The following is a 27609-nucleotide window of genomic DNA, read 5'->3' as shown; positions in this document are numbered from 1 at the left end:
TTCACCGGACAAGTGTAGTTGAGATTACCACACGAGTCCGGTTGACATATTTTGGACGAGTGACGAACTATATTAAACAGCTAAAATTTTAATATCTTAGCTATTTTATCAATTGATCTTTTTGAACTTGCTGTGATTTTGGAATTAATTTCCTTCTTGATTTTCTCTTTATTTTGACCCATAGAACCATTTCCCGGAGTTTGGCTATCTACTTAAGGGATACACTTTATGTTGCTATAATATACAAACCTTGGTTATTTGCAGTTCTGGATTGCAGTGTCCTACTATCATTGTAATCAGTCAATGGTGTAATATATTTATATAAGTAATATAACCGTTTTTACTATTTAATAATTTACAAGGCTATGTTGGCAATATTTAAATATGTACGTTGAACTGTAACCGTTTGTATTTCCCACTACCATTTAATAATATTTGAATAAACGAATGCTATTGGACGATCGGGTCACGCCACTTCCCCAACCCATGAGTCCATGTTAACCGACACCTCTACACCTCAGTTATAGCCAGCTTCCATCCTGAGTAACTCCGGCCCGTTCGGTCGTTAGCAGTTTTACAGTGTTAAACCGTAGTGCTTATTAACTTCCCGATTCCCGTAGTGTAAGACGTCAGGGTGACGTAGTGACTTAGTTACAGTGTATAAGGATAGCACCGTGTCAACGAAGGTACGTCAGGGTGACGACACTTCAGTGGCGACGAGGACAATTGGAGCAGTTTTTAACGTTCGGGAGTGAAGCGTCGGTCTACGTCCGGTACTGTACGCGTGGTGTAAATGGCTTGTTTTAGCGCCATAAAACGATTTTCGTTAGTTTGTGTGGGGAAGGAATGAACATAGAGAAGCTATTTAGTGAAGGATTTAAGTTCGGACATAAAATGGCGGGAATTATAGGAAGCGTCGGGGAGTTCGACCAACACGAGGAAACGTGGGACTCGTATATTGAACGTTTCGAGCTATTTTTAAGTTGTAATGAGGTCAGTGAAACGAAAAAGGTTAGTACGTTACTCACAGTAGTTGGTGTAAAGACGTTTAAACTTTTGCGAGATTTGTGTACACCGGACAAACCGTCTACTAAATCGTACGCTGAATTAGTAAAATTAATTAAAGACCATTTGTACCCGACCCCATCTTTCATTGCGGAACGATATAGATTCAGCTTGAGAAATCAGTTAGAAAACGAGAGTGTTTCCCAGTATATCGCGCAATTAAAGCATTTGTCGACACATTGCGAATTTGGCGCGAATTTAAATGACTATCTACGAGATCGCCTGGTTAGCGGCATCAGAAGTGATTCAATGAAGCAGAGACTTTTATCGGAATCAAATTTAACATTCGAGAAGGCAGTGCAGATGACGTCACAGTTCGAGATGGCGGAGAAGAGCGCGGCGTCACTTTCGGCGGGAAGCAGCGATGGTCACGGCGGGAGGATCCAACGCATGGCGGCGGCATCAGCTTCAGCTTCACCACGCCCATCAGGTCAGCAACCCCGCCCACGAGGTTCAGCGCATCACAACACCGGAAGAGGTAGACAACAGCAACAGCCAACATCGTCTGCAGCGGCGTCGGCGTCAACGTCAAATGATAGAGTGCAGTGGCAGTGTTTTTGTTGTGGTGACTTCGGTCACATCGGCAGGAATTGCCGTTTTAAAGGTTCGACATGTCACAAGTGCGGTAAGAAAAATCATTTAGCAAAAGTGTGTCGATCTCAGCAAAACAGTAAGTCACAGTTTCAGTTCCGTAGTAATAAGAGTGATTTTAGATATAATAGAAATAAGCAGCATAACTATGTAGATGAGGTATCTGATGATGTAAGCGTAAATGATGATATTGAGGAGAGTATAGGTAATCTGTTTGAAATTAGTGAAGGGTCCAGTAAAATAACTAAGGTAGATCCTTTCAAAACAGAGGTTATTCTTGAGAACAAATCAGTAACTTTTGAAGTTGACACGGGTGCTTCGGTAACTGTAGTAAGCGAGGCTTATTACAAAGATAATTTGAGTGCTTTGAAATTGTTTCCTACTGACATAAGGTTAAGCTCGTACACTAATGTGCCAATTTACCCTGTGGGTAAGCTAGAGGTAAATGTTCAGTTCAGAGATAAAAGCAGGACCCTAGACTTGTACGTAATTAAGGACGGAGCTCATCCCCTTATGGGACGAGACTGGATAAGGGAGTTAGGAGTAGAAATTTCTTTCAAAAATGTTGAGGAATTATTTGTTGCTAAAACTGAATCAAAGAGTAAACATGACATAGTCCAGTCAATGAATGATCCAAAAGTAGGTGTAGAGTGCGTGAGCAGGTAACTAAGCGATTCCTTCAGAAACTTGTTCAGGGGGCTTAGGGTGTTAACATACCAAAAGTCCTGACTCCTAGGTGGTGAGCCAGGGGGTGGAGGGGGGAAAAAGGGGGGGAAAAAGGTACGCATTTTGGGTTTTTTGATTATATCTCGAAAACTATCAACTTTTTGTATACTATAGTAAATTATAAAATTGAAGAAGATTAAATTTTCTACAAGAAAAGTATATAATGTGTTTATTTTGGTTCAACAGATTACGAGTTATAACCTATTTAATTGATATCTTATTAAAATACTCCTTCCATAAGAAATACATGTAAATTAGTATGCGAAATGGGGCGAATCCTATCCGCCCAAAGGAAATATAACTGATATTCTGGAAATATTGACAAAATTTCCAGTAATTTGACACTTTAATCATGAAATTTTGTCAAAAATTAAAGCGAGGGTGAGCGTTTAAAAATGGGATGATTTAAGGTTTTTTTTTATATTTCCAATAAAAAAACACCAAAACTCGAAATTTTGTTACCTCGCCCTCGCCTTAATTTTGGATCAATTATAATGATTAAAGTGTCAAATTACTGGAAATTTTGTAAAGATTTCCAGAATATCATTTATATTTCCTTTGGGCGGATAGGATTCGCCCCATTTCGCATACTAATTTACATGTATTTCTTATGGAAGAAGATTTTAATAAGATATCAATTAAATAAGTTATAACTCGTAATCTGTTGAACAAGAAGATTAAATTTTCTACAAGAAAAGTATATAATGTGTTTATTTTGGTTCAACAGATTACGAGTTATAACCTATTTAATTGATATCTTATTAAAATACTCCTTCCATAAGAAATACATGTAAATTAGTATGCGAAATGGGGCGAATCCTATCCGCCCAAAGGAAATATAACTGATATTCTGGAAATATTGACAAAATTTCCAGTAATTTGACACTTTAATCATGAAATTTTGTCAAAAATTAAAGCGAGGGTGAGCGTTTAAAAATGGGATGATTTAAGGTTTTTTTTTATATTTCCAATAAAAAAACACCAAAACTCGAAATTTTGTTACCTCGCCCTCGCCTTAATTTTGGATCAATTATAATGATTAAAGTGTCAAATTACTGGAAATTTTGTAAAGATTTCCAGAATATCATTTATATTTCCTTTGGGCGGATAGGATTCGCCCCATTTCGCATACTAATTTACATGTATTTCTTATGGAAGAAGATTTTAATAAGATATCAATTAAATAAGTTATAACTCGTAATCTGTTGAACCAAAATAAACACATTATATACTTTTCTTGTAGAAAATTTAATCTTCTTCAATTTTATAATTTACTATAGTATACAAAAAGTTGATAGTTTTCGAGATATAATCAAAAAACCCAAAATGCGTACCTTTTTCCCCCCCTTTTTCCCCCCTCCACCCCCTGGCTCACCACCTAGGAGTCAGGACTTTTGGTATGTTAACACCCTAAGCCCCCTGAACAAGTTTCTGAAGGAATCGCTTAGTTACCTGCTCACGCACTCTACACCTCATTCCTTGACTGGACTAACAGTTTAGTTAAAGAACTAGTAAAAGAGTTTCCTGAAGTTTTTTCAGATCAATTAGGACAATGTAACAGTAAGCCCGTAAGGCTGGTTGTAAAAGAAAATGCCATTCCCAAATATCATCGACCCAGATCACTACCCTACACCCTTAAGGCTAAGGTAGAAAAAGAACTAGAACGTTTGGTGGAGTCCGATATTTTAGTCCCAGTTTGCAGTTCAGAGTATGGATCGCCTATTGTGCCAGTTCCTAAAAAGGATGGTAGCATTAGGATTTGTGGGGATTTTAGGCATGTTAACGCACAATTAGAAATTGATAGGTACCCCATTCCTAGGGTCGAAGATTTGTTTACAGAACTACAAAAAGGGGAATTTTTCAGTAAGATCGATCTAAGTCAAGCCTATAGACATAGACATAGACATATTTTATTTGCACATAACATTCTTTACATGTGTTACATACAGAATAGGTGCATTGTCAGAGTTCGAATTGTCAGAATATAAAAAATAAAATAGTAATCAAGATGATAATATAATTAACAAAATTGAATGATAAAACTATTCTAAACTAAAGGGGCATTGTGAAAATCTGCAATTAAATAAAAGGCTCTGTCAATTAAGAGTTCACCTATTTTATCTTTAAAATTATTTTCATTTAGCAATTTATAGTTTGCAGGCAGCACATTGTACAGCCTCAGCCCAGCATATAGTGGACTTTTTTCATAAAGGGTCAAATGGTGCCTTGGAAATCTAAAAATGTTTTCATTTCGAGTATTATATCTATGGTTGATTTGAATTGATTCTGGGAGGTCGTTTTTAGCTGAATGAATGTAGTTTAGTGATTCCAAGACGTACAGTCCTGTTAGGGTATGGATTTTTAAATTTTGAAAAAGGTTTTTGCATGAACTACGTGGATGAGAGCTGGTCATAATACGGATAATGCGTTTTTGTAGCCTGAATATTGATTTGACTCCGGTAGCCTGACCCCATAAGATTATACCATACCTCAATACTGATTCTACATAAGCATGATAAACCATTTTCAGAGTTTCTTTAGGAACACAGTCCCTTAAGTGCAGAAATACAATTGACATGGATCTAAGTTTACTTTTTAATTGATTCAGATGTACATCCCATTTAAGTGATTCGTCTATGTAAACTAGGGATGGTCAAGTCTCGAAATTTCGGGAAATTTTCGGGAAATTTTAAATCTCGTTACACGAGACGAGATTTCTTTTTGGCCGAGATTTTTACCGAGACGGGAATAAAAAAAAAAAAAAAAATTAAAAATGCCTGCAGAAAGTCAATGCAATACCCGCAATACAGGAGCGTGTTGTAGTTGCGTTTCCTTTGTGAAGGCGTTCTTATTTAATTAATTCTTTAAATGTAAATATTACTTTAATTATTTTAATAATATTACTTTAATAACATTTGAGAAGTTTTGTAAAGTGTAAGCAGTGTGAGAAATGTTTTATTACTATAAAAAGTCAAAACAAGTAACTATTTTATAAAAATTAATATTGCTTTTATTTTATGATTTATTTTATTTTAGGATAAGTTGAACTCTATCCTAACTGATATCACTATGTTTCCTAATCGTAGGCATTTTTAATAAGTTAGGCGTGATTAATAAAAAAATGTTATGCTGATGTTTTTTAATAAAAGATTGTAAATATTCTTGCCTATTATCATTATTTTTGTATTTAAACAGTCATCTAACAATGTTACAAAATCAGGTAAAAATTTTGAACGTGCATTTCCCGTTGTGTATGAGAAGGGAAATCCCGTCTCGATCTCGTCTCGAAATTTTATGAGAAATAAAAAATCTCGTCTCGTCTCGTCTCGAACTAAAAATCCAATCTCGTCCATCCCTAATGTAAACACCTAGAAATTTATGAGACGTTGCCAATTTAAGGGATTCAATTTTATTACCATTGTTTCTGACAGAAAATTTTATTGTTTGCGTTTTTGCAAGATTAAGTTTTAATCCATTGTTCAAGAACCAACCTTCCATGTCATGAACCACATTTTCAAGAGAAGATAGCATTTCAGAAGTACTATTATTTTTTATCAAGGCTGTTGTATCATCTGCAAAAAGAATTAGTTCCTGATCAATAGCTTTAGGGAGGTCATTAATGTAAATTAGAAAGAATAGAGGACCTAAGATTGAACCTTGGGGCACACCTGCCGATAGGTTTTCCCATGGCGAATAGTACTTGATCTTATCCAGTGTTATTACAGTTCTTTGTTTTCTATTAGAAAGGTAAGAACTCAATAGAGAGTGACAACTTCCCCTAATACCATAATCACTCAGCTTGAGCTGAAGGACTGAGTGATCAACACAGTCAAAAGCTTTGGACAGGTCACAGAAAACACCAGCTGTAGCCTGAGACCCGTCCAAAGCCTGGGTAACCTCATTTATAAACTGTGTTAGTGCAGAACCTGTGCTTAAATTTTTCCTGAATCCAAATTGTTTGTTATAAAATAGATTATTGCTTTCAAAATAACTAACCAATGGCCACCAACCTAGTTCGACCTACCTACTAGGTTCCTTACCTAGTAGGTAACTTACCTACTATAAGTTAACTGCCTATATGCAGTTAAGATTAGATGAGTCATCACAAAAGCTGTGTACAATCAGTACACACAAGGGGTTGTTTGCGTACAAAAGATTGCCTTATGGCATAGCATCAGCAGTAGGTATCTTTCAAAGAGTCATCGAACAAGCTTTGCAAGGGTTGCAAGGTGTGAAATGTTTTTTGGACGATATAATTGTATCAGGACCAAATGACGAAGTACATTTAAATAGACTAAGGGAAGTTTGTTCACGCCTCAAGGCTGTAGGTTTCACAGTGAAACAAGATAAGTGTAAATTTTTTGCATCAAAATTGGAGTTTTTGGGGTTTACTATAGACAAACATGGGCTTCACACCTCGCAAGCCAAGATAAAAGCAATTGTCGATGCCCCTGTACCGAGAAATGTGACAGAAGTAAAATCATTTGTGGGTCTAGTCAACTATTACTCTAAGTTTGTCCCTAATATTGCGGGTGTTTTGAGACCTTTGTATGACCTTTTGAAGAAAGATGTAGAATTTTGTTTTGATGACGAGTGTATGAAATCGTTTAAGAAAGTTAAAGAGCTATTGTGTACGGCTCCTGTGCTAGCACACTATGACCCCCAAGCACCAGTGATACTAACAGTAGATGCTAGTAACTATGGTCTAGGTTGTATTCTCAGTATAATAGACAAAGACGGTGCTGAAAAGCCAGTAAGTTTTGCATCAAGTACATTGAACCAAGCAGAGCAAAACTATTCACAAATTGATAAGGAGGCATTAGCTGTAGTTTATGGTGTTAAGAAATTCCACCAGTACGGGAAGCATTTTACCCTTAAGAGTGACCACAAACCCCTTATTAGTATTTTTGGACCTAAGAAAGGCTTGCCTGTGTTCGCAGCCAGTAGATTACAGAGATACGCCCTGTTCCTGTCAGGGTATGATTTTGACATAAAATATGTTAAGTCAGACAACAATAGCGCCGATGCGTTGTCTAGGTTACCGCTTAAAGTGTCCCCAGCAGACGAGGAACCCGAATTGTTGTGGTTAGGTACTTATTTACACTTTGTTAAAGAGAGCTCAGTACCAGTGACATGTGATCAAATTAGAGTAGAAACACAAAAAGACCCGTTATTACGGAGAGTGTTAGGCTATGTCATGTTTGGGTGGCCAAATTTTGTCCTTAAAGAGGAATTTGAATTGTTCCCATTTTATCAGAGGAGGGAGGAACTAGCTGTCGAGCAAGGTGTTTTGATGTGGGGGTACAAGGTAATTGTTCCTAGTAGTTTGAGAGGTTATGTTTTGAATGAACTTCATGCGTCTCATCTGGGCATAACTAAAATGAAGTCTGTTGCGCGTTCTTATTTTTGGTATCCAAGTCTAGACAAAGACATAGAGAACCTTGCTAACAGCTGTTCGTCCTGTCTTCTTGAAAGACCAAATCCTAGTAAAGCCGAATTGCATCATTGGCATTACCCGAGTAGACCATGGGCTAGGTTACATGTAGATCACTTAGGCCCATTCAAGGGAAAGTTGTATCTGATAGTAGTTGACGCACATTCAAAGTGGCTGGAAGTTTTCGAAACTAGTTCGACTTCAGCCAATCACACTATAAATCACCTTCGTGATTTGTTTGCACGGTTTGGTTTGCCAGAGTCAATCCATAGTGACAACGGTCCTCCATTCAGTTCAATGGAGTTTGCCTCATTCTTGAAACATAACGGTATCAAGCACACAACATCGGCTCCGTACCATGCTCAAAGTAACGGACAGGCCGAGAACTCGGTTAAGTATGCTAAGTCAAAGTTAAAATGTGCATTTAGGGAAAATGTTAATACTTCTGTAGCCTTAAGTAGAATTCTTTTTGACTATCGCAATTCTGTGCACATGACCACTAATGAGACACCTGCTATGTTAATGTTTAACAGACCATTGAGAACCCGATTAGACCTACTCAGACCCAATTTGTCTGAGACTGTACATAGACAACAACAAGCTCAAAAGATGTATGCTAGGGGTAGTAAGACTCGATATCTGTTTGAAAACCAAAATGTATTGATTAGAGATTATAGATCTAAGGATAAGTGGATTGAAGGATGTGTGGTTAGGCAGATAAGTCCAACTATGTATATAGTTAAGTTAAGTTCGGGTGTTACGTGGAAAAGACACATTGATCAGCTGATAGCTATCGACAGTGGCCCAGTGTTGACATCAGATGCAGACAACAGGCCCACAGCAACTACAGTCATCGCGCGCCCAGCTGTTCAGAGTACACCAGCTGAGCGTGACGTCAGTCCTATGACGCGCGAGCTTCCGGGACATAGTACGCGCTCGTCCCTCTCTCCCACCACTCCGCGGCGCTCTATGGTTCCACAAACAGCTGATCGCAACTCACCACCAGCTGTACACCGTACACCTGTACAACACCGTAGCTCCACTACACCACAGAGACGTTATCCCATGAGAGCTAGGAAACCAGTCGAGAGAATAGATTTATAATTAGTTTGTTTTGTTGTCATATAACGGTTGTTGTGTTTGTGTGTTGTTAGGTTGTTTTATTTATGTATTTGTTTGTCAGCGTTTATATTCTATCTGTTTACTGATACTGAAATTGAAAAATAATTGGTCACATTTTATGGTCAGATTTAAAGGGGAGGAATGTAATATATTTATATAAGTAATATAACAGTTTTTACTATTTAATAATTTACAAGGCTATGTTGGCAATATTTAAATATGTACGTTGAACTGTAACCGTTTGTATTTCCCACTACCAGTTAATAATATTTGAATAAACGAATGCTATTGGACGATCGGGTCACGCCACTTCCCCAACCCATGAGTCCATGTTAACCGACACCTCTACACCTCAGTTATAGCCAGCTTCCATCCTGAGTAACTCCGGCCCGTTCGGTCGTTAGCAGTTTTACAGTGTTAAACCGTAGTGCTTATTAACTTCCCGATTCCCGTAGTGTAAGACGTCAGGGTGACGTAGTGACTTAGTTACAGTGTATAAGGATAGCACCGTGTCAACGAAGGTACGTCAGGGTGACGACACTTCATAGTGTCTGAGGTGATTCAAATGAGTTGCCACAGCAGAGGAATGGTATTAAAAATATCATCAGACTTGAAGTGGAGTTTGTGCTTTAGTGCAGGATCTTAGGTTTTAATGGATTTGGATATTTCAAATTTTCCTAGCACTTCCATCTTTCTACTTTTACAACAGTAATGTAAAATGTCCACAACATTGTCAAATTTATCCAAGTCTTCATTACTGTCAATCAGGCGATGAAATGTTAACTTTTGGGAGTCTGTTCTCGGGTCTGAAAAAGTTTCTTCTTCATTTTGTGTGTTTTTACGTCACTTAGGTTACATTACCTTACTTTGCTATTCCACTTAGGTTTTGAAGACATCCAAAATCATGAAAAAATATGTTTTCACATAAGCAACAAGTTGCACTTACATAAATAAATAATTACCTGATAGTAATAATCAGAGGTCAAACCGGGACCAGCAATTCTCTTGATGAGGAAACCATCACAAGCTGGGACTCTGGCTCTCTTCTTGATGAGCAGGTGAAACATGAGCGAGTCATAGGCTAACCTCAACCAGTACCTCAGGATACACACTGCCAACATAACAAATACAAATTATACCTCAGGATAAATACTGCCAACACAACAAAAATGTTAACTTTACTTCAGGATACATATTGCTTGGCAATATATGTAAATTAAAATTATACCTCAGGACACATACTCAACTAAAGAGGGCATAAACTAAAGAGAAATGTACCTTCAGAAAATACACTAAAAATAATAATAAAGACAGACACTAAAAAATGTTAGTGTCTATACACTAAAAAGGAACAACTCTTTCTAAAGAAACCATTTAGAGGCGAAATAATAAGTTCATGATTAGTTTAAGTTAATATTTAGTGTTGACGTTAGTTTTGAACTGTTTGTGTCCTATTAACTGCTTGAAGTTCTTTTCTTAGCTGAACTCCGTACCTAATACCATTAGATCTTTAAAAACGTATTCCCATTGACAGTGGCAATCGAAGAATATTACCTCAACTGGATGGAAGGCTTGGTGGGATGGTATGCATTGGGGGGTACAGCAGAGTATGTATGTGTGTGTTACTGTATGTTAACACGTTGGGTGCTGATGACGGGAATTCCCGCCATTGCTTAACATTGAAATAAATGCAATTTTCATGTTCAAACATGTCAACGGCACTTTAAGTGTTAAGGAGACAAAAACATTTTATTTTATTTCATTATCTGTTACATTAAAAACTTTGTCGGTTTATTTTTGTTCATTGAAAGTTATCATTTTTATTTTAGAGGTTTATTGTATGAAGGATTTGAGGTCCTCAATTTGCCTCGATAAAGAATAAATTACATAAAGTATCAGCTAATCCTGCATCTGTTCCTTACATACACGTATTACTAAGCAAAGTGATTTTTCCATAAAACACCACATTCTAACAAGATAAAGATTAACCTCTGAATATAATGCTAACATCATGAATAAAATTGCGGAAATTATTACTAACACAATTAAAATGAACACAATCCACCTGCAAAGGTATTAAAGTATTTAGTTATATCCTATTCAATATAAAGTAATTTTGAAGTTACAAAACTATTTCCAATACTATTTCGAATGTATTGTAGATATCCCACTCACCAGTAGCTACAGTGCAGGACATGATAGGGCAGATGACCAATGCAACTGTGAGAGCTGCAATTGGTTGCAGCAACCCTAGGATGCCCACGTCCCACACCAGGGCCTGCCAACACGACAATCATCACTGAAATACACACTACCAACACAACAATCATCATTGTCATGCCATACCAATTTTTTTATGAGAACTGAGGTCCCAAAGAATGTAATGTACCTAACTGAAATCTTCCATGGACTACCTAATGCTAAAGCCCTTTATAAGAGCAAAATGTAATTTAATTAATTGATTTTGTAATTTTTTGTGAGACCTGAACTGTGGAACTTTTCAATAAGTTAGTTGTATATCCATTCCTTCCCTTAGTCAAGTGCTTTTACCTCCAAAAGAACAATAATTCTTCAAGGTAAGCAAGCTGAACATATCCTCTTTATTCTACAATTCAAAATCCTGGCCTAAACCCTTTCTTGAACAAAAAAAAAACTAGTTGACTAAAAATTATTTCACAAAAGCCACTTGTAAAACCTTCCTTTTCCACGAGTTGAACTTCGATAGAGTTAGATTTAAACTCAGGCACATAACTCTTACCTGCAATATGACAAGATATTTAGGTCTTGTAGTTACTGGACAGTCCAGATCCCATAGCAACACCATAACCAGGTGTAGAACCAAAACAGTCACCGGCATCCTGCAAACGTTCAGATTTTAGTGGCCAAACATTTTAAACCACTAAGAGATTATTGCTTCTTATATTTATTCGCATCAGTAATTTTTATCAAGGTTGCTATACATTTCTGGCAAACGAAGAAGTGAACAGTGTAAAGTGGAGCCCTCTGGAGCTACTGTAGTCATTATGTTTACATTCTACACCTAAGGTAAAAACACATAAGTAGTGATTGAGAGCGACTACGTCACACATACACAGTGAAAAGCAACAGGGAGCAACGGCGTCAAGTTTAAAAAACAAAGGATGGGTGTGTTGCTAGCCTAGTGGTTAGCGTCTCTGACTTTGGTGCGGAAGGGACGGGTTTGCATTTTTTGCATATCCACTAAACATTTATTCTCACTTCTGACCTTTTGTAAAATGCCACTGGCGTAGAAAAAAAAATGGCACTAGGTTTACAAGGAAGTTGTTGTATACCATTTATTTATTTATTTATTATTATTTTATTATTTATTTACATTACATCAATGATTGACAGGTGATTTGCCATAAAAATAAAATCTATTGTGACAACAACATCAACCAAAATATTGAATACTTGTTGAAGGCAGCTTACTATTAATTTTGGGTCCCATATATTGTAGGGATAAATGTAATTATTTTAGTCTATGTTGCATTGGTTTTATTACATTTTTGTATCTTGTATCAGTTTGTTCTGCTGTGAAAATAAAAACATTATCTAATGTGTGTGTAGTCTATTGAAATGGTTGTATTAAGTTTATGAGAGAAATTACATACATGGTGAATATCATAACTTGTTTCAGTTTGTAAAAAGTGATCCGAATGTCTAAATTAAGGCAGAATTAGAGAAGAATAAGATTGTGAAAATTATTATTCATGAAACATTAAGAGGTTCATTGACCATAATGAGAAATCATCTATATGGCAAACATCAAAATTAATCAGTCTTATAGCTGTAAAATCCTTGGATATTTTATATGTATTCTATTTTTCTGTGTCATTGGCAACCTTATTGTTTAAGGCAGAGGTATTTATTTTTATAAATAAATTCTTTTCTCTCTACTCTGCTCTCAATTGCTATTTGTGCATTTTTAGCTTTAGGTAACTGATTGATTAATGTCTCTCTTAGGCAAGCCATAGCTCAGGGGTCAACTTCAAATGTTCTTCTAATGTAGCAGAAGATAGCCATAGCCAATACCTAGAGGAGACTTCCAAGAACATAACCTGTGGGCCACACACCGTACCAAGGCCAACAAGATGGATCGATATAATATGCCTTCATTAGACCTTGCATATAAAATGTAGCTATAATCACTGGCAAACTTTATGTCAGACAGTAACAAAATGGCGACACTTACCATAGGAATGCAGTGACTGCTATCAGCAAACTAAGTAAGCTGACTAATAAGCAGATAGCTGGAAATATCACGACCAGAGCTAAAGTTCCCATCATGCCTTTCACTCCGTAGTTCCAGACTCTGTTCAGCTGTCTTGTCAAACCTTTACCTATAAAGCCTGCAAACAAAAACAGCTGTGTTGCATATAACCATTGACTTTGGATGGTACGAGTAGACAGTCCACATGTAAAATCTGAAGGACATTTTAAGTGATTTTGACGTACCCTAAGGTAAATGTGCTGTCAAATAGATAGGTATCTTCCATTAAAGGGAAAATTTAACACACTTTAAACATTGGTTAATATAACAGAGGACAAACAATAATTAGAAAAAAAGTTTTGTACCCTGCGAATACCAGAGAGAAACATTAAAATTTTCGTAAATGGAGAAGTATGAGCAGTGTTGCCAAATGCAAAATTAAATTTCTTTCTGTTGATTTTGCTGGTTAAGTTCTAGCAAGTACATATCTATTGCCAATGATCAACATGCAAATGTTCTAATACAAAGACTAAAAGACTAAGTAGTCAAATGGATAACTAATCGACTGGTTGTTCTCACTGTTATTAATTTGAGCTTGGGAAACAATGATTGTGTTAGACATCAGCTGTCATAAAAAAAAATCCTCGTAACAACATAAACCTAACATTATCAACAGGTTTGCTAAACAATATTTAAGCTGAAATATAAATTAGTGGTTGGTAATTTTATTCATTTACAACCAAAAACAGTGCAAAATCTGACAACCTATTAAACAAAAACTGATCAAAATTTCAACCCAAAAATCACACTCAAATCAATCTTTCAACTTATCATCAATTCAACTTATCACCTATTAGCTCGTTCGCTATGCTAACTCGCCTCCAGGTTGAAGTTTGTTCGCTACGCTCACTCACCTTTTGGTTGCAAATTAGCTGTTGTCATAAATTAAAAAAATAATAGTGCTGCACCCTGTTGGTAAACCTTGTAACTTTAATGCTATTGAACATCATAGAACAGAACCAACTTGTTTAATTGAAATAGCTGTTAAGATTCATTAATTCCTTTTAAATATGAAAAATCATAAGGTTAACATGGGAAACTCCAGAGCCACTGGGGCGGAGCCCGAAAGCCCGATCAGAATAAAAACTACTTAGTTTTCCTATTTAATGCCCAAAGAATCGGTGTACCGAATTTCAGCCTCCTATGTAAATGGGAAGTGGGAGAATTAGTGATGAGTGAGTGAGTCAGTAAGTCAGTGAGGGCTTTGCCTTTTATATATTTAGATGTCTACACTAAGTTTGACACTACACTCACCTGTATCAGGTTTTGTTTCAAAGTGTGTCCTACTTTTTGAGATATGCCTCCACAGAGAGAGAAGTCTAGACGATAGAGTTGGGGTGAGCGAACTTTTGCGAGGGAAGAGAGTTCCATTGACCTGAGAGAGTTCTAGGTCAGGTGTAAACGGAGCGAGGCAGAACAACGCTCTCAAAGACACAGGACTGCACCACGGCACGACCACCTGTCAAAGATCAGCTGATTAACAGCTGTGATACTTATTTGATAATTTGAATAGCACAACAAAACATAGCCTATAGCTACAAGGTTGTACCACGGATAAAAAGTTCATCCCTTTCTGTTACTGTTATGTAAACTGTTGTGAAAATATTCACCTGATCACAGTGACATTGTCAATTTTTGACCACAGAATCCTGTCCTGAAAAACAAAAATAAAAAATTCCCAAATGGTTGGCATTGTACTCTACTTTTTTAAATGTACGGTGTATCTAAATTTGGTCTGGAACTGTAATTATTTTCAACATTAAGAATTGAAGTAAATATTTTATGAAAGGATTCTATATCAGAATCAAACAGTCTTGGGATTGGCCCATTACCCAATTTACTTATTTTTTTCATATGTTTGTTACCAACTTACAAAGTATTACCATTGTACCTATTTTCCCAAAAACTCTGTAACCAGCAAAATGGCTTTCCTTCAAATGCTTTAGTAACTTGTAAATTGTACGTTCAGGAGTTAGGAATACCAGCCGATTAAAATGTAATAGCTGAGTAACAGTGATGAAATCATAATTTAAAAAAATCGTATTGCTGTATTCTAGCATTATTATCTTTACTAGATGATTGGAAATATGGTGAAACAGCAGAAGACAGGAAGATTCCTTTTTCCACTGTTTTAAACAATAAATAAAAGATTCCACGTTTTCTCACCCCAAAGAAGAACATGGCATTCCAGGAGAAGCTCCAAGTACGATGGCAGTAGTTGATCCACCTCCACATGGGCCATCTGGTGGTGGTTGTACGGACCATCTCCTTCTCTACCAGGAACACTGGCTGCAAAAAACCAAAACATTACCACTTCATTGGCACAACTGGTAAAAACACAATGATGATTAGGCGTAAAAGGAAAAAACAAAGTTTTACCTCTAGGAAGACCCAGAATGAGTTTAAACAAAAGTCAAAAGGCAGTGTTGCTGTGGAAATATGTTTGCAAGGCCAAAAATCTACTTGGTTTTAAATAACCATGAGACAAATTTAGTTGGTAATAGCCTAGTAATTTTTATTAGGGATGGACGAGATTGGATTTTTAGTTCGAGACGAGACGAGACGAGATTTTTTATTTCTCATAAAATTTCGAGACGAGATCGAGACGGGATTTCCCTTCTCATACACAACGGGAAATGCACGTTCAAAATTTTTACCTGATTTTGTAACATTGTTAGATGACTGTTTAAATACAAAAATAATGATAATAGGCAAGAATATTTACAATCTTTTATTAAAAAACATCAGCATAACATTTTTTTATTAATCACGCCTAACTTATTAAAAATGCCTACGATTAGGAAACATAGTGATATCAGTTAGGATAGAGTTCAACTTATCCTAAAATAAAATAAATCATAAAATAAAAGCAATATTAATTTTTATAAAATAGTTACTTGTTTTGACTTTTTATAGTAATAAAACATTTCTCACACTGCTTACACTTTACAAAACTTCTCAAATGTTATTAAAGTAATATTATTAAAATAATTAAAGTAATATTTACATTTAAAGAATTAATTAAATAAGAACGCCTTCACAAAGGAAACGCAACTACAACACGCTCCTGTATTGCGGGTATTGCATTGACTTTCTGCAGGCATTTTTAATTTTTTTTTTTTTTTTTTTATTCCCGTCTCGGTAAAAATCTCGGCCAAAAAGAAATCTCGTCTCGTGTAACGAGATTTAAAATTTCCCGAAAATTTCCCGAAATTTCGAGACTTGACCATCCCTAATTTTTATATAAAAGAGGTTGGTTTTTAAACATTAATCAAGGTTAAATATGGGGTAGCGGATTTCTACCCCCGGATATTTACCCCCATGAAAAAACGCCTACGTCATTTTGACGTCACGAGGGGCGGGGCCTATACACGGTCGAGAAACTGCCCGCTACTGGAAATTTACCCCCAATATATTATTGAATAATCAACATGTAATTGTTTGATTATAAAGTGATTTGCCATAGCACGGAAATCTACCCCCGGACATCTACCCCCAGAAATCTACCCCCGGACATTTACCCCCGGATATCTACCCCCAGACATTTACCCCCGGATATCTACCCCCGGACATCTACCCCCGGATATCTACCCCGGAAATCAACCCCCGGACATCTACCCCCAGACATCTACCCCCAGACATCTACCCCCAGACATCTACCCCCAGACATCTACCCCCGGACATCTACCCCCAGACATCTACCCCCGGACATCTACCCCCAGTGGTTAAATCATAAATATCTGACCCCGGAATTCTATCCTCGGAAATCAACGGCTCTTCGGTTAATCATTGTCTTGTAATATCCAGTATAAAGCATTCGATATGTTATTGTTGTTTAACATTATCTATCTTCCTAATTCAATAAGCTGTAGCAGTCCTTTTTCACCCGACCTACTTCGCCGATTGTTACGATTGAGGTGTCATTTTAAAGCTTAAGATCTTGCGCAGAGCAAAATTAACGTTAAAATACCCCCGCCGCAGCAAACCTGCCGACTAAGCGAATTTCCATTTGTCTGAATTGATTTTCAGTTAAATATATTTTAATAACATTAGGTTTAACGAGTACCTAGGTTTGCTGCTACAAGGAAACTAATAAAGTGTGTTTTTGTGTAAAATATTTGTAACTTAGTACAAAATAAATAAATTTGCCAAGTTTGATCAAAATATATTCATAAACAAGCAAACTACAACATTTGACAATATTCTCCATAAGAATAACATGGGAATTTTAAATTTACAATATTTTTAATTTTCTCCGTTACTAATAATCGAACAAAAATACTTTTATATACCAAATTATTTGTTTTTTTAAGCTCTTTAAAAAGGTCTAAAGAGAAATTGGGAAATTTTGTGTTTTGAGGGTCAAAAGTGAGAAAAACCAATTTTTACCCCATAAAACCCCCCGTAAAGCCCCGTTCCCATGGTCCAATTGTGCTGGTTCGCGAACTCATTCAAGTTTATCCCGCTTTACACCTTTAAACCAAATTTCATCAAAATCGGACAAAAAATTACTCAAGTTATCGCGTTCACGGACGTATATATATATATATATATATATACATATATAAAAAATTGAACGAATAGTGTTTTTGGCCTCTGGGGACATCAAAATGAAAAAGAAAATCGGTCCCGGGTCTAGGTCTTACCGTGCCACCTACGGTAATAGCTACTTCCCTATAGGGAAATTCGCGAAAAGCGTTAAAAACTATCTTTTTGATTGAATATCCACCATTTTTAATTTTTCAACTTTTCATCTTTCACAGCTGTTCGTTATTTCATAGATGTCGTATTCTCCAAACAAATTATTAGTATTTCATAAATTACTGGTAAACATTAGGACTAAACTAGACAAAAATGCAAAAAATTGGGAGTTTGAACAAAATTTATTTTAATTCAAAAGTAGTGAGGCCATATTTTAATGGCTTAAGAGACTCGTGTCAATCCACCGAATCCAAAAAGACTATTTAAATCGAATCACGATCGATGCTCTAGTTTTTGAGGAGAAGGCCACGTAAAATGCCTTCTGGGCCTTGACAGACAAAGCAGAAATTGAGATAAAGACTTGTTTTGGCTTCTTTAATGTGTGAAATGTAAAAATGACCAAAAAATATATAATTTTGAGCAATGTTCGTACTAAACTCTTATTTCATTTACATAAATTCGTAAACCCAAAAGAACCATGAGGTAAAAATACCTTCCCTATCCCGAAATATCCAATTTTATTCTTTTACATTATTCTCCGTTATTTCACAACCAGCATTGACAACCAGAACCAATCATAAAATATGTTTATGTTTTATTTTTTACGATTAATTATTTGTGTAAGCAACTAGACTTTTTGGCCAAATGGACCAAAAAGTCTATATCCAAACTCCGGAACTCCGGATGGTGTCTACGACATAGGGATTATGCTATTTCGTATTACTAGAAGGTAATTGATAGTGAAAAATTATTAATTCATTAATCAACCTGTGGCAGGCTTTTTATCAACATTTAATTGCATTTTTTACCACTAGTAATCAGAAAATAACCTCCTTCAGTGATATGTTTTAAATTTCACGATCTGCGCTCGTACATGTGCCGTTAGTTATGAGTGTATGTGAAAATTGGTCAACCATTTAAATCACTGTCTGAAAATAAATTAAATGCTTATGGGTTAAACTTTTGAAGCCCTTTATCAAAATATCCTTTTAATTACCATTTGCGTTGCACTGAATTTTAAGCTTAAAAATTAAACCTAAATCAGTTACAGCTTAATGAATTGGGAAGATAGATGACATTAAACAAGACAACGACATATCACATGCTTAATACTAGATATTAGAGGGTAATTATTAAACGAAGGGCCATTGATTATTTTTATAAACCAATTACTAAAATCAACTACATCAATGCATATTGGCCGATACGTAGTGTAGCACGGGGGGTAGATTTCCGGGGGTAGAATTCCGGGGTCATACATTTATGATTTGACCACTGGGGGTACATTTCTGGGGGTAGATTTCCGGGGGTAGATGTCTGGGGGTAGATGTCTGGGGGTAGATATCCGGGGGTAGATGTCCGGGGGTACATGTCTGGGGGTAGATGTCCGGGGGTAGATGTCTGGGGGTAGATTTCCGGGGGTAGATGTCCGGGGGTACATGTCTGGGGGTAGATGTCCGGGGGTAGATGTCTGGGGGTAGATTTCCGGGGGTAAAGTTCCGGTGTCAGGTTTATTAGCATTTTGATTAATTACAACTGTTAAGTAAACCGTGAAATGTGAGTTGATTGAATAAATAATAATTTATCCATCCTAAAAGTTCGCGGCCGGAAATTTACCCCCATACATGTGACGTCAAAGTGACGTAGGCGTTTTTTCATGGGGGTAAATATCCGGGGGTAGAAATCCGGCGACCCTTAAATATTATAATTTAACTTTGAATTTTCCAATCCACATAGGCTACTGGCTGGTCCTTGAATGTGTCTAGCAAAGCAAGTATGGCATTTACAAGGAAGAACTGAACTGATAAATTATTAAAGACAGCACCAGGACGTGAACCTACGATATTGCTACTACGAATCAGTAGACTTCTGCTGACCACGTAGAAGTAAGGTAACACGTAGTAGAGGAAACTTGCTTATGGAACGACCGTGTGCTTTCAGCTCTAGTATTTTGTGTCAAAAATATACTTGTGACGAAAAAGGAAGAGCCCAGGCGGTGAGACTATGTGGAAATTCCTATCGCACAGGGCAGAGGGTCTTCCTCCATTATGAGCGTTAAATTAAATAACGATAAGGTCGGCGGTGTTGCATTTTCCCTAGATACTAGCAACTTGTGCTAGACACCTGTTAAGTGTACCATACAAGTTTCTTCTGGACATTACTTTTCAGTGTACCGACTGAGCCACGACTAACCAACCTTTTGACATTTAGGCTGGGTAAAAAAATCCAATATAGATTCTTCAATCCACTTATCCTTACCTGACTAGGATCGCTACGGGGTGTTGTTATGCTGGTGGCAGTCCCGCTAAGCACTGTGGGAACTACCTCACTGGTGCCTTGGAAACAACGACGCACCACCCAGTTGCGGGGGAACCAAATCTGGGTGCGCCATTGAAACACCCGTGTGGGGGTCTTTACCTTACGCAGCTCCTTGAGCAGAACTGGTTCTCTCTAGAAAGTGAACGAGAGATTACGTTTATGAAGGTTTCAGCAATTATGAAATAGATAAGGATAGTTGGATCAAATTACCTGCTGAAAAATGGATTAAGTGATGATGAAAATGGATAAGGATAATAGAAAATGAATACAGTTATATTTAAATCTGCCTAAAGTTTATTTTGATCAATCTTGAAAAATGAGAACATTGTATACAATTAATTTGTTGTACTCAGGCTATCCAGAAAGTAAAGAACGTTTTGTTATGACGCCGCTAGGCGCGCGCCGATCTCGTACATTTTGGTGCGTGCGCACTCGGCAACTCAGTCGGCGTCCAGCCGTGACAATTGGAGCATTCTCGTGCTGCCCGTTTTTCCACAATTTTAACTTAAGATGAGCGCTGCGATTAAAAATACCGCCAGTTAAGAGGTGCAGTCAGTGATACAGTTTGTGTTGGCTGTAAACTTAAAATCCATAGACATTTATCGCCAAGTGTATGAAGTTTAAGGAAAAAAACTTAATGATTAAAATTTCTGAGAAAATGGTGCTTTCAGATAAAAAAATGGCCGATCTGATGCTCATGAGTCATGACGAAGCAAAGGGCGGACGCCTGAGCATTGTAACTGATGGAACTGATCGCTAAAGTTAAGTTGATGAAAAGGTTCTCAAAACCCCCCGATTCCCGATAACGGGTCTTTCGCTTTGTTGTGGGACAATTTCAAACCACAAAGTCCGTAAAACTCGAGGAGAAATTTCGGATTTAAGTATTTTCCAACAAAAACCGTATCACTGACCGCACCCCTTAACTGGCGGGATTTTTTATGGCAGCGCTCATCTTAAGTTGAAATTGTGAAAAAACGGGCAGCGCGAGAATGCTCCAATTGTCACGGCTTGAGAACTAATACAGTTTTCTGTGAGCTATTCCTCTGATATTTTTCAGTTTTGTATTAATCTTGTAATGTTTTAGTTACTTTCTCAACTGAAAACAAGATCAATTCCAGATATTGAAGTTTCGTGAAAACTTGTTTCTAAATAATCGTAATGGAAAATGTCAGCAGTAATTTCTCAAATAACATAAACCTAAAACATCACCTAAAACAAACTTATAACACAGGACTTTACATACTTAACACTGCCTCGGCCACACTAGTCACATACCTCCTTCATGAACGTAAGGTCTCTGTGCAGAAAGTACACGGCTTGCTGCAGATGCTGGTTGTTGCACAACATCAAAGCCTCTTCATGTGCGCTCCACTTGCACTCCTCTATAAATTTCTCCTGTGAAAGAATAAACAAAATATTAGATTAATACATGCAAAATATTACTTAGGAAAAATAATAAAATTAAAATGATACTTAACAAATATTACTGAGTTCAACTTCTTGAGCAATCCTTCAAATAAATTCAGTTGAATTAAGGAGTGGTTGTATAGAGTAAAGATATTTTGCTGGAAAAGATTATGAATTAATGGTAACTGTACCATACCAATACATAGTGTATTAGAAACTGACATATTCCCCCCTCTCGGCCAAAATGCTTTTTTTTTTTTTTTTTTTTTTTTTTTAAAGAGGTTGGTGGCCTCTTTTAACCTTGCATTTGCCCGCCCACATAGACTACAGATCTGTGCCTGGAACGTATCCAGCAAAGCAAGGGGTGAGCCGGTACAGTACAAAGGTGAACTGTACTGATAAAAGTTAGTGGCAGTGACCAGGATCCGAACCCACGACACTGCTGCCTTGGGCCCGAAGTCCGCGACGCTACCGACTGAGCCACCGACTCACCAACTTAAAACCAACTTAAAAACCAACTTTAAAACTTATTTAATTAGCCTTAACACGTTCACTACCGATCGCCGCATATATGCGATGTTTCGGTCATTGCCACGGACCGAGGTATACATTTTAATATTACACATAGACCAGGTGTCACTTGGTCAACAGTACTCGCAGACCAAGGGCCAGTGATGCAGCAAAGTAAAAAACACTTTTGCCAACAATCATAATATGACATCACTAATAATCATATCCTCAGACCAAGTGACACACATATGCGACAGACATCCCTGTAGACCACTGCAGAGAATTCAGGGCCTTCAAATAGACTGTTGCAAAGATATAAGCTTTTTAATAACATTGGGACACCGACAAAATATGCGATATCATTCTATTTTTGAGCGGAGCGAGCGAAGCGAGCGAAGCTCTTTGGGATCAACTTCAATGCAAACAATATAACACCATCACTCAATAACGGCTGAACACATTTCAGCCAAACTTAACAAGACTACTTAGACTAATAATGAGATGGTTTGTAAACAAACAAATTTCAATTAGATAATGCTAATGCAATTTAAAACGAACTTAAAATTTAAAATTTTTAACATTGGGCTTATGGGACTAAAGTAGCTATGACAGTTTTTTTGTTTACAAGAAAAATGTAAACAAGAGAATCATAAGGTATTTCTGAACTTTCTATACTTTTCTTTTAAACGATTTTAAACCATTCCTATGATTTTAATAAACAAGAAAACCATGCCGTTAAAACATTTTTTTAAGGCACGGAATTCACTGAAAATCGAGAAAATATACTGAACTACTTTCTCAATGCGCGGAGCATAAACAAGGAGCGGAGGGATACGGACCGGTGACTACTTTCTTGGGAACCTATTTGTGTTGCCAGCTGATTAGAAACAGCCAATGTTAGAAATCAGGATTTAATAAGCGATATATCGAACCGCATTGAAATCGGTATCTAATCCGATAATACCTCATAGGTTATATTATGTTTAATTACATCGACGGTACAGTAAGTTATTACACTTATTGATAAAACGCAGATTGAACACTGATTTAGGCATGTGGGGAGGTAGGTCGGGGTTTATGAGTATTCGTGACTACATTAAGTGTTTTGAAGTAAGGTTAGATTAGGAAGGTATAGTGTAGGTTATAGGTAGGCGATCGGGTTGTTTATTTGTGTTGCACCATATAATTTTTTAACTTTTGGAATGGAATAGTTGGTTAAGGTTAAACGGGGATGATTTCAAAAATGCTTGCATATGGTCTTAACTTAACAAACCATCTACAGTATTCTAGCTTTGACTTTATATAAAGTCAATGATTCTAGCAAATTATTACATACTGACAAAAAGAAAAGAGAACATTTGGATTTGTACCTTTGACCATAGCAAAACTAACATATAATTATGGAATGTGAAAAGTTGTATATCATTATATACTATTCTGTAATATTAATAATTGTTCGGCAAATCCTCATTTTAATGGCTCGGCTGAAAATGGAATCTGCATTTTGTGAAACAGTAATTTGGTAACAATTCAGTTATTTCAAATGTTGATAACAGTAGCCCATCCTATACAAATACTGTTATTTGATTGCCAAGCCACGGACTATACATACGTCCAGTTACAACCGTTGATAAGTAAACCTGGGCTTATAGAAGTACACTTTTAACCACGGTATGGATAATTGTCTAGGCCTGTCCAGAAGTAGGCTACTAATTTCTAATTATATTATCTACATTGTATATTTAAGGCATGTCTTCCCTACTTATTATATTATTCTATTTTCACTTAAATCAGCTGAATGCGATTTTACTTATAACTTATGTTTAATTAAATTCCATTTTAATTAAACATAAGTTTAGTCTACTTATGTTTAGGCCTACATTCCAGCCATTTTATGTTGCACGGTTGAATTTAAATGTCAAATTTCCCCTCCTGTTGTTATACTTTAATACTCGTTTTTTTATAGTTACTGTTTTTTTTATACTTAAATACTTTAACCGATTGTAAGGGTGAAAAATGTAGCCGTTGCATTTGAATGTTAAATTACCTTTCTCATTTTTATACTTTACTTTTTGGATGTTAATATCAGATTCCAACTACTGTAATATTTTCCTGGTCAAAACTACCATAATGCACTTCTCGAAGAGGTAAATTTGAGTTATTATAATTTTAATCTTTAAAACCAGCATTAGTAAATAAATCTATTGACCTTTTTACATTTAGTTACTTATACAAATATCAAATCACGTTTGTTCCGCTCAACTGGCTTTCACCTCTCTGAAAGCAACCCTAGTAATATGACTAGTCTATTGGTAGAAACTGGCCATCACATATGTGATTCACTGGCCTATATGAATGAAAAATGTAGTACATTTGTGGTATTGAACTTAATGAATGACATTTTATCACATTAATACACCAGTAGTAGTGGCGCAAATGGCAGAGAAAATTCAGAACAAATTCTACACTGTTTTGACAAATTGTCACCCACCTAGAGAACAGTGTTAAGATACATATTAACTTATTTTCATTTCAAATTATCTTCAGTAGGTAAACTATTTAAAGAAGTTTGGAGGCAAAATCCAGCGGGAAGAAGTTTCTCGAGGAAGACCAAAGAACGGCTGAAAGATATGCAAAAATTGAGAGTGAGGCAAGAAGATTTGGAAAACAGGGAAACAACTTGTTGGCGAGGCTAAATACCACCCAGGGTATCCATGGGATTAAGAGTAAGTAAGTAAGATAAAATGTTACAAGATTATTATTTGACTTGTCTCTCACCTCAGCACTCCTCAGCTTGTCTCTCATCCAAGGACCAATCCTACTCAGGATGGGATGAGTGTATTGTAGACTCTGGGTCAACGTTTCCTTCGTCTTGCGCAGCTTACACTGAACATTCTCCACAGCTCTGCAAGTGTAACAATGAAGAAATTAAATTATTAAGGGGTTAACATAAATCATTAGTAGGTTTGGAAAGTGTTTTTGTAAATGAAGGTTTAATTGCTTCATGACTTGGCTTTGGTAGTATACAAATGTAATTATTCCATTGAGGGTACACTGAAATATCAGACATTTGATGGATCCAAAAGAGTTTTGCTACAGGTTAGTAACTTTAGAAGTTACTTCTGTCATTTATTGACATAAAGCATGATGTATGTAAAAAAATGAAGAAGTTGTGATTTCAACAAAACCTCTGCTCACTCTAAATGAATAGGGGTGCTACTATAACCTCCTCTAAACCTGCCCCTATTTTCTTTGATACTGTATCAGAACCACTTACTAACCTGTACATGAGCACAACACTCTGTGCTTGTTGTACCAACAGTTGTGGTACTCCTTCTCCCAAAGCCTGTAGCTCAGTGTTGCCGAGTATACTTGAGTACACCCTCTGAAGATACTCCCGCATCACCGCCTGGTTAACCTCCTAAAACATTATTGAGTTAAACTTCTTAGATTTTTATTTCCACTAAAAAAGAATCAGAAATAAGCAAAAAGTGGACAAAATTAAAAATATTTATCTAAGCCATTTGAGTCATGTACAAAACTTGCTGAGATTATGAACAAATTCCACAAATATTGGTAGTAGATAAATTAGAATGTATATCAAAATCGGAATAATAACTGCATTCATTGAAATGTGTGAAGTTGGGGGATCAACTTCCCTAATGTTTTCATTAGTTCAGGCTTGTATTTTAAGAAGCAGTCGGCGAGATCGGATCGTGGTCAGCTTGAAGTTACCCCAAGACGAACTTATAACAGATATATAAGGTATAGAGGAAACTTGCTTATGGGACGACCGTGCACTTTTACCTCTAGTATGCGTGCGTGTATGTACACGCTAAGGGAAACATACTTGTTATGAGCGAGGAAGAGCACTGTGAGCGTTATAGTACATTAGGGCGGGAGGGGCAATATTCGACTTTGTCCTAGACAGCAGCGACTAGTGCTAAACACCACTTAAAAGCACCATTAAATTTGTCCTCTGTACCTTATTTATCTATGCTATAGTAATATTCTGCTAGTAGTCACTATAGTTGTGTGTGTTTGGGGAATAAATAAACTATATTTATGTTATAAATAAATTATACATTTCTATCCAAACAAAAATGATACTTCATACTAGAGGTGTGCGGTTATCCAAAAAATCGGGTCGGATTCGGTTCGGTTCGGCCGAACCGAGCCTAAATTTGATATCCGATACTATCCGTTATATATCCGACTTTTTCGGATAGACAACATATTTTGACGTTTTGGACAGAAAACTAAATCTTCATAACCACCATTAGTTTCCCTGGACAAAATTACAGCAATACGTTTCCAACGACGACGACGTAACAGCAAAGGACAAAGAAGCCGTATGATGCAATACCGATGTCTAGTTTAGTCTTTATCAGCTGTTTTGCTTTATGATTAGATTCGTCTGGAACGTTATCAGCTGTTTTGCTTTACGATTAGATTCGTCTGGAACGAACATACATAAAGCAGAAAAGAACTTCCATGGTCAACTCGTGCTTGTCAATATACTAAACGTGGTTCGTGGTTGTTAATATACTAGGGGCGCTATGCGGAATAGTTTTTTTTACAGTAGGTACTGTTTTAAATCATAAAAATCTAGCCTACTTATGTGCTGTTACGTAAACAATAGATTTAATGTTTCCCGAAAAAAGTCAGAATAGAAACAATAGAAAGGCAACACAATAGAAGGGTGGGAGGGGTTGGGCAATGACCTCGAAAGGAGCCCGGGTAACGGGTAGCAGACTCATCCCTAAATCTAAAGGACTGGCGAGTGGTATTCCAATCACAGGACAAGATACGTTGTTTTTCGAGTATTCATTGCCCGGTTTGACTTTGGATTGTCTTATTGTGTAGAAACTTTGAATAATCAAAAATAAAATTAGAACTAACCACGATTATTTAGTATTGATTGTGTATATTAAATGATTAAATTATAGGGACCAGGGGAAATATACAAACTTTTGTCATGATTTGAATTTCAACATCAAAATACAATATTGCACAATCAAGATATTTTAGGTCATTGACCTTTATTATGCATCCAGTATTGCTGTTTCAGGAGAAACACGTTGATAAATTATAAATTAATATTCCCGTGGTTAAAAAGAATTATTTTATAAACCTATAAAACAAAATCATAAAATCTTACATAAAGATAATAACAATAACAGCAATTGTAAAAAGGGAATAAAGATAACAACGTCATTATACTTTCTCTTTGTTCTTCTATTTCTTGGGTTTCCCTTCATCACGCATTCAACAAGTTGCCTAGTTGCCCATGTCGTTATCAGCTTTTGTGACATAGCACAGCAGGGGGTACAACTTGACGAAAATCGGTTAATTTTTACCTATTATTTAATTTTCAATGTACTTGATTGGTAATGTATTAATAAATTGGCCGGTTTTTTGTCAAATTTTACACCAAATTTAT

At 36.5% G+C, this 27609-nt stretch overlaps 1 protein-coding gene across 2 annotated transcripts in view; it reads right to left on the bottom strand.

Annotated features, from left to right (window-relative positions):
• LOC128999597 (uncharacterized) overlaps positions 1-27609 on the bottom strand; it is a 108978-nt gene that overhangs the window by 10761 nt on the left and 70608 nt on the right. For both annotated transcript variants that reach the window (XM_054426182.1, XM_054426183.1), the window contains 10 exons: positions 25448-25587; positions 24945-25071; positions 21525-21644; positions 20190-20381; positions 15396-15518; positions 14484-14688; positions 13152-13308; positions 11697-11796; positions 11114-11216; positions 9901-10049 (listed from right to left, as the gene is read on the bottom strand). In XM_054426182.1, the coding sequence (XP_054282157.1) occupies positions 9901-10049; positions 11114-11216; positions 11697-11796; positions 13152-13308; positions 14484-14688; positions 15396-15518; positions 20190-20381; positions 21525-21644; positions 24945-25071; positions 25448-25587 (1416 nt within the window). The remainder of the gene's footprint in view (positions 1-9900; positions 10050-11113; positions 11217-11696; positions 11797-13151; positions 13309-14483; positions 14689-15395; positions 15519-20189; positions 20382-21524; positions 21645-24944; positions 25072-25447; positions 25588-27609) is intronic.

Source organism: Macrosteles quadrilineatus, unplaced genomic scaffold (assembly GCF_028750875.1).
Source record: "Macrosteles quadrilineatus isolate MER2022 unplaced genomic scaffold, UCM_ALF_1.0 Scaffold_8__2_contigs__length_117827958, whole genome shotgun sequence".
Lineage (NCBI taxonomy): Eukaryota > Metazoa > Arthropoda > Insecta > Hemiptera > Cicadellidae > Macrosteles > Macrosteles quadrilineatus.
This window is presented reverse-complemented; position numbering and strand designations above follow the sequence as displayed.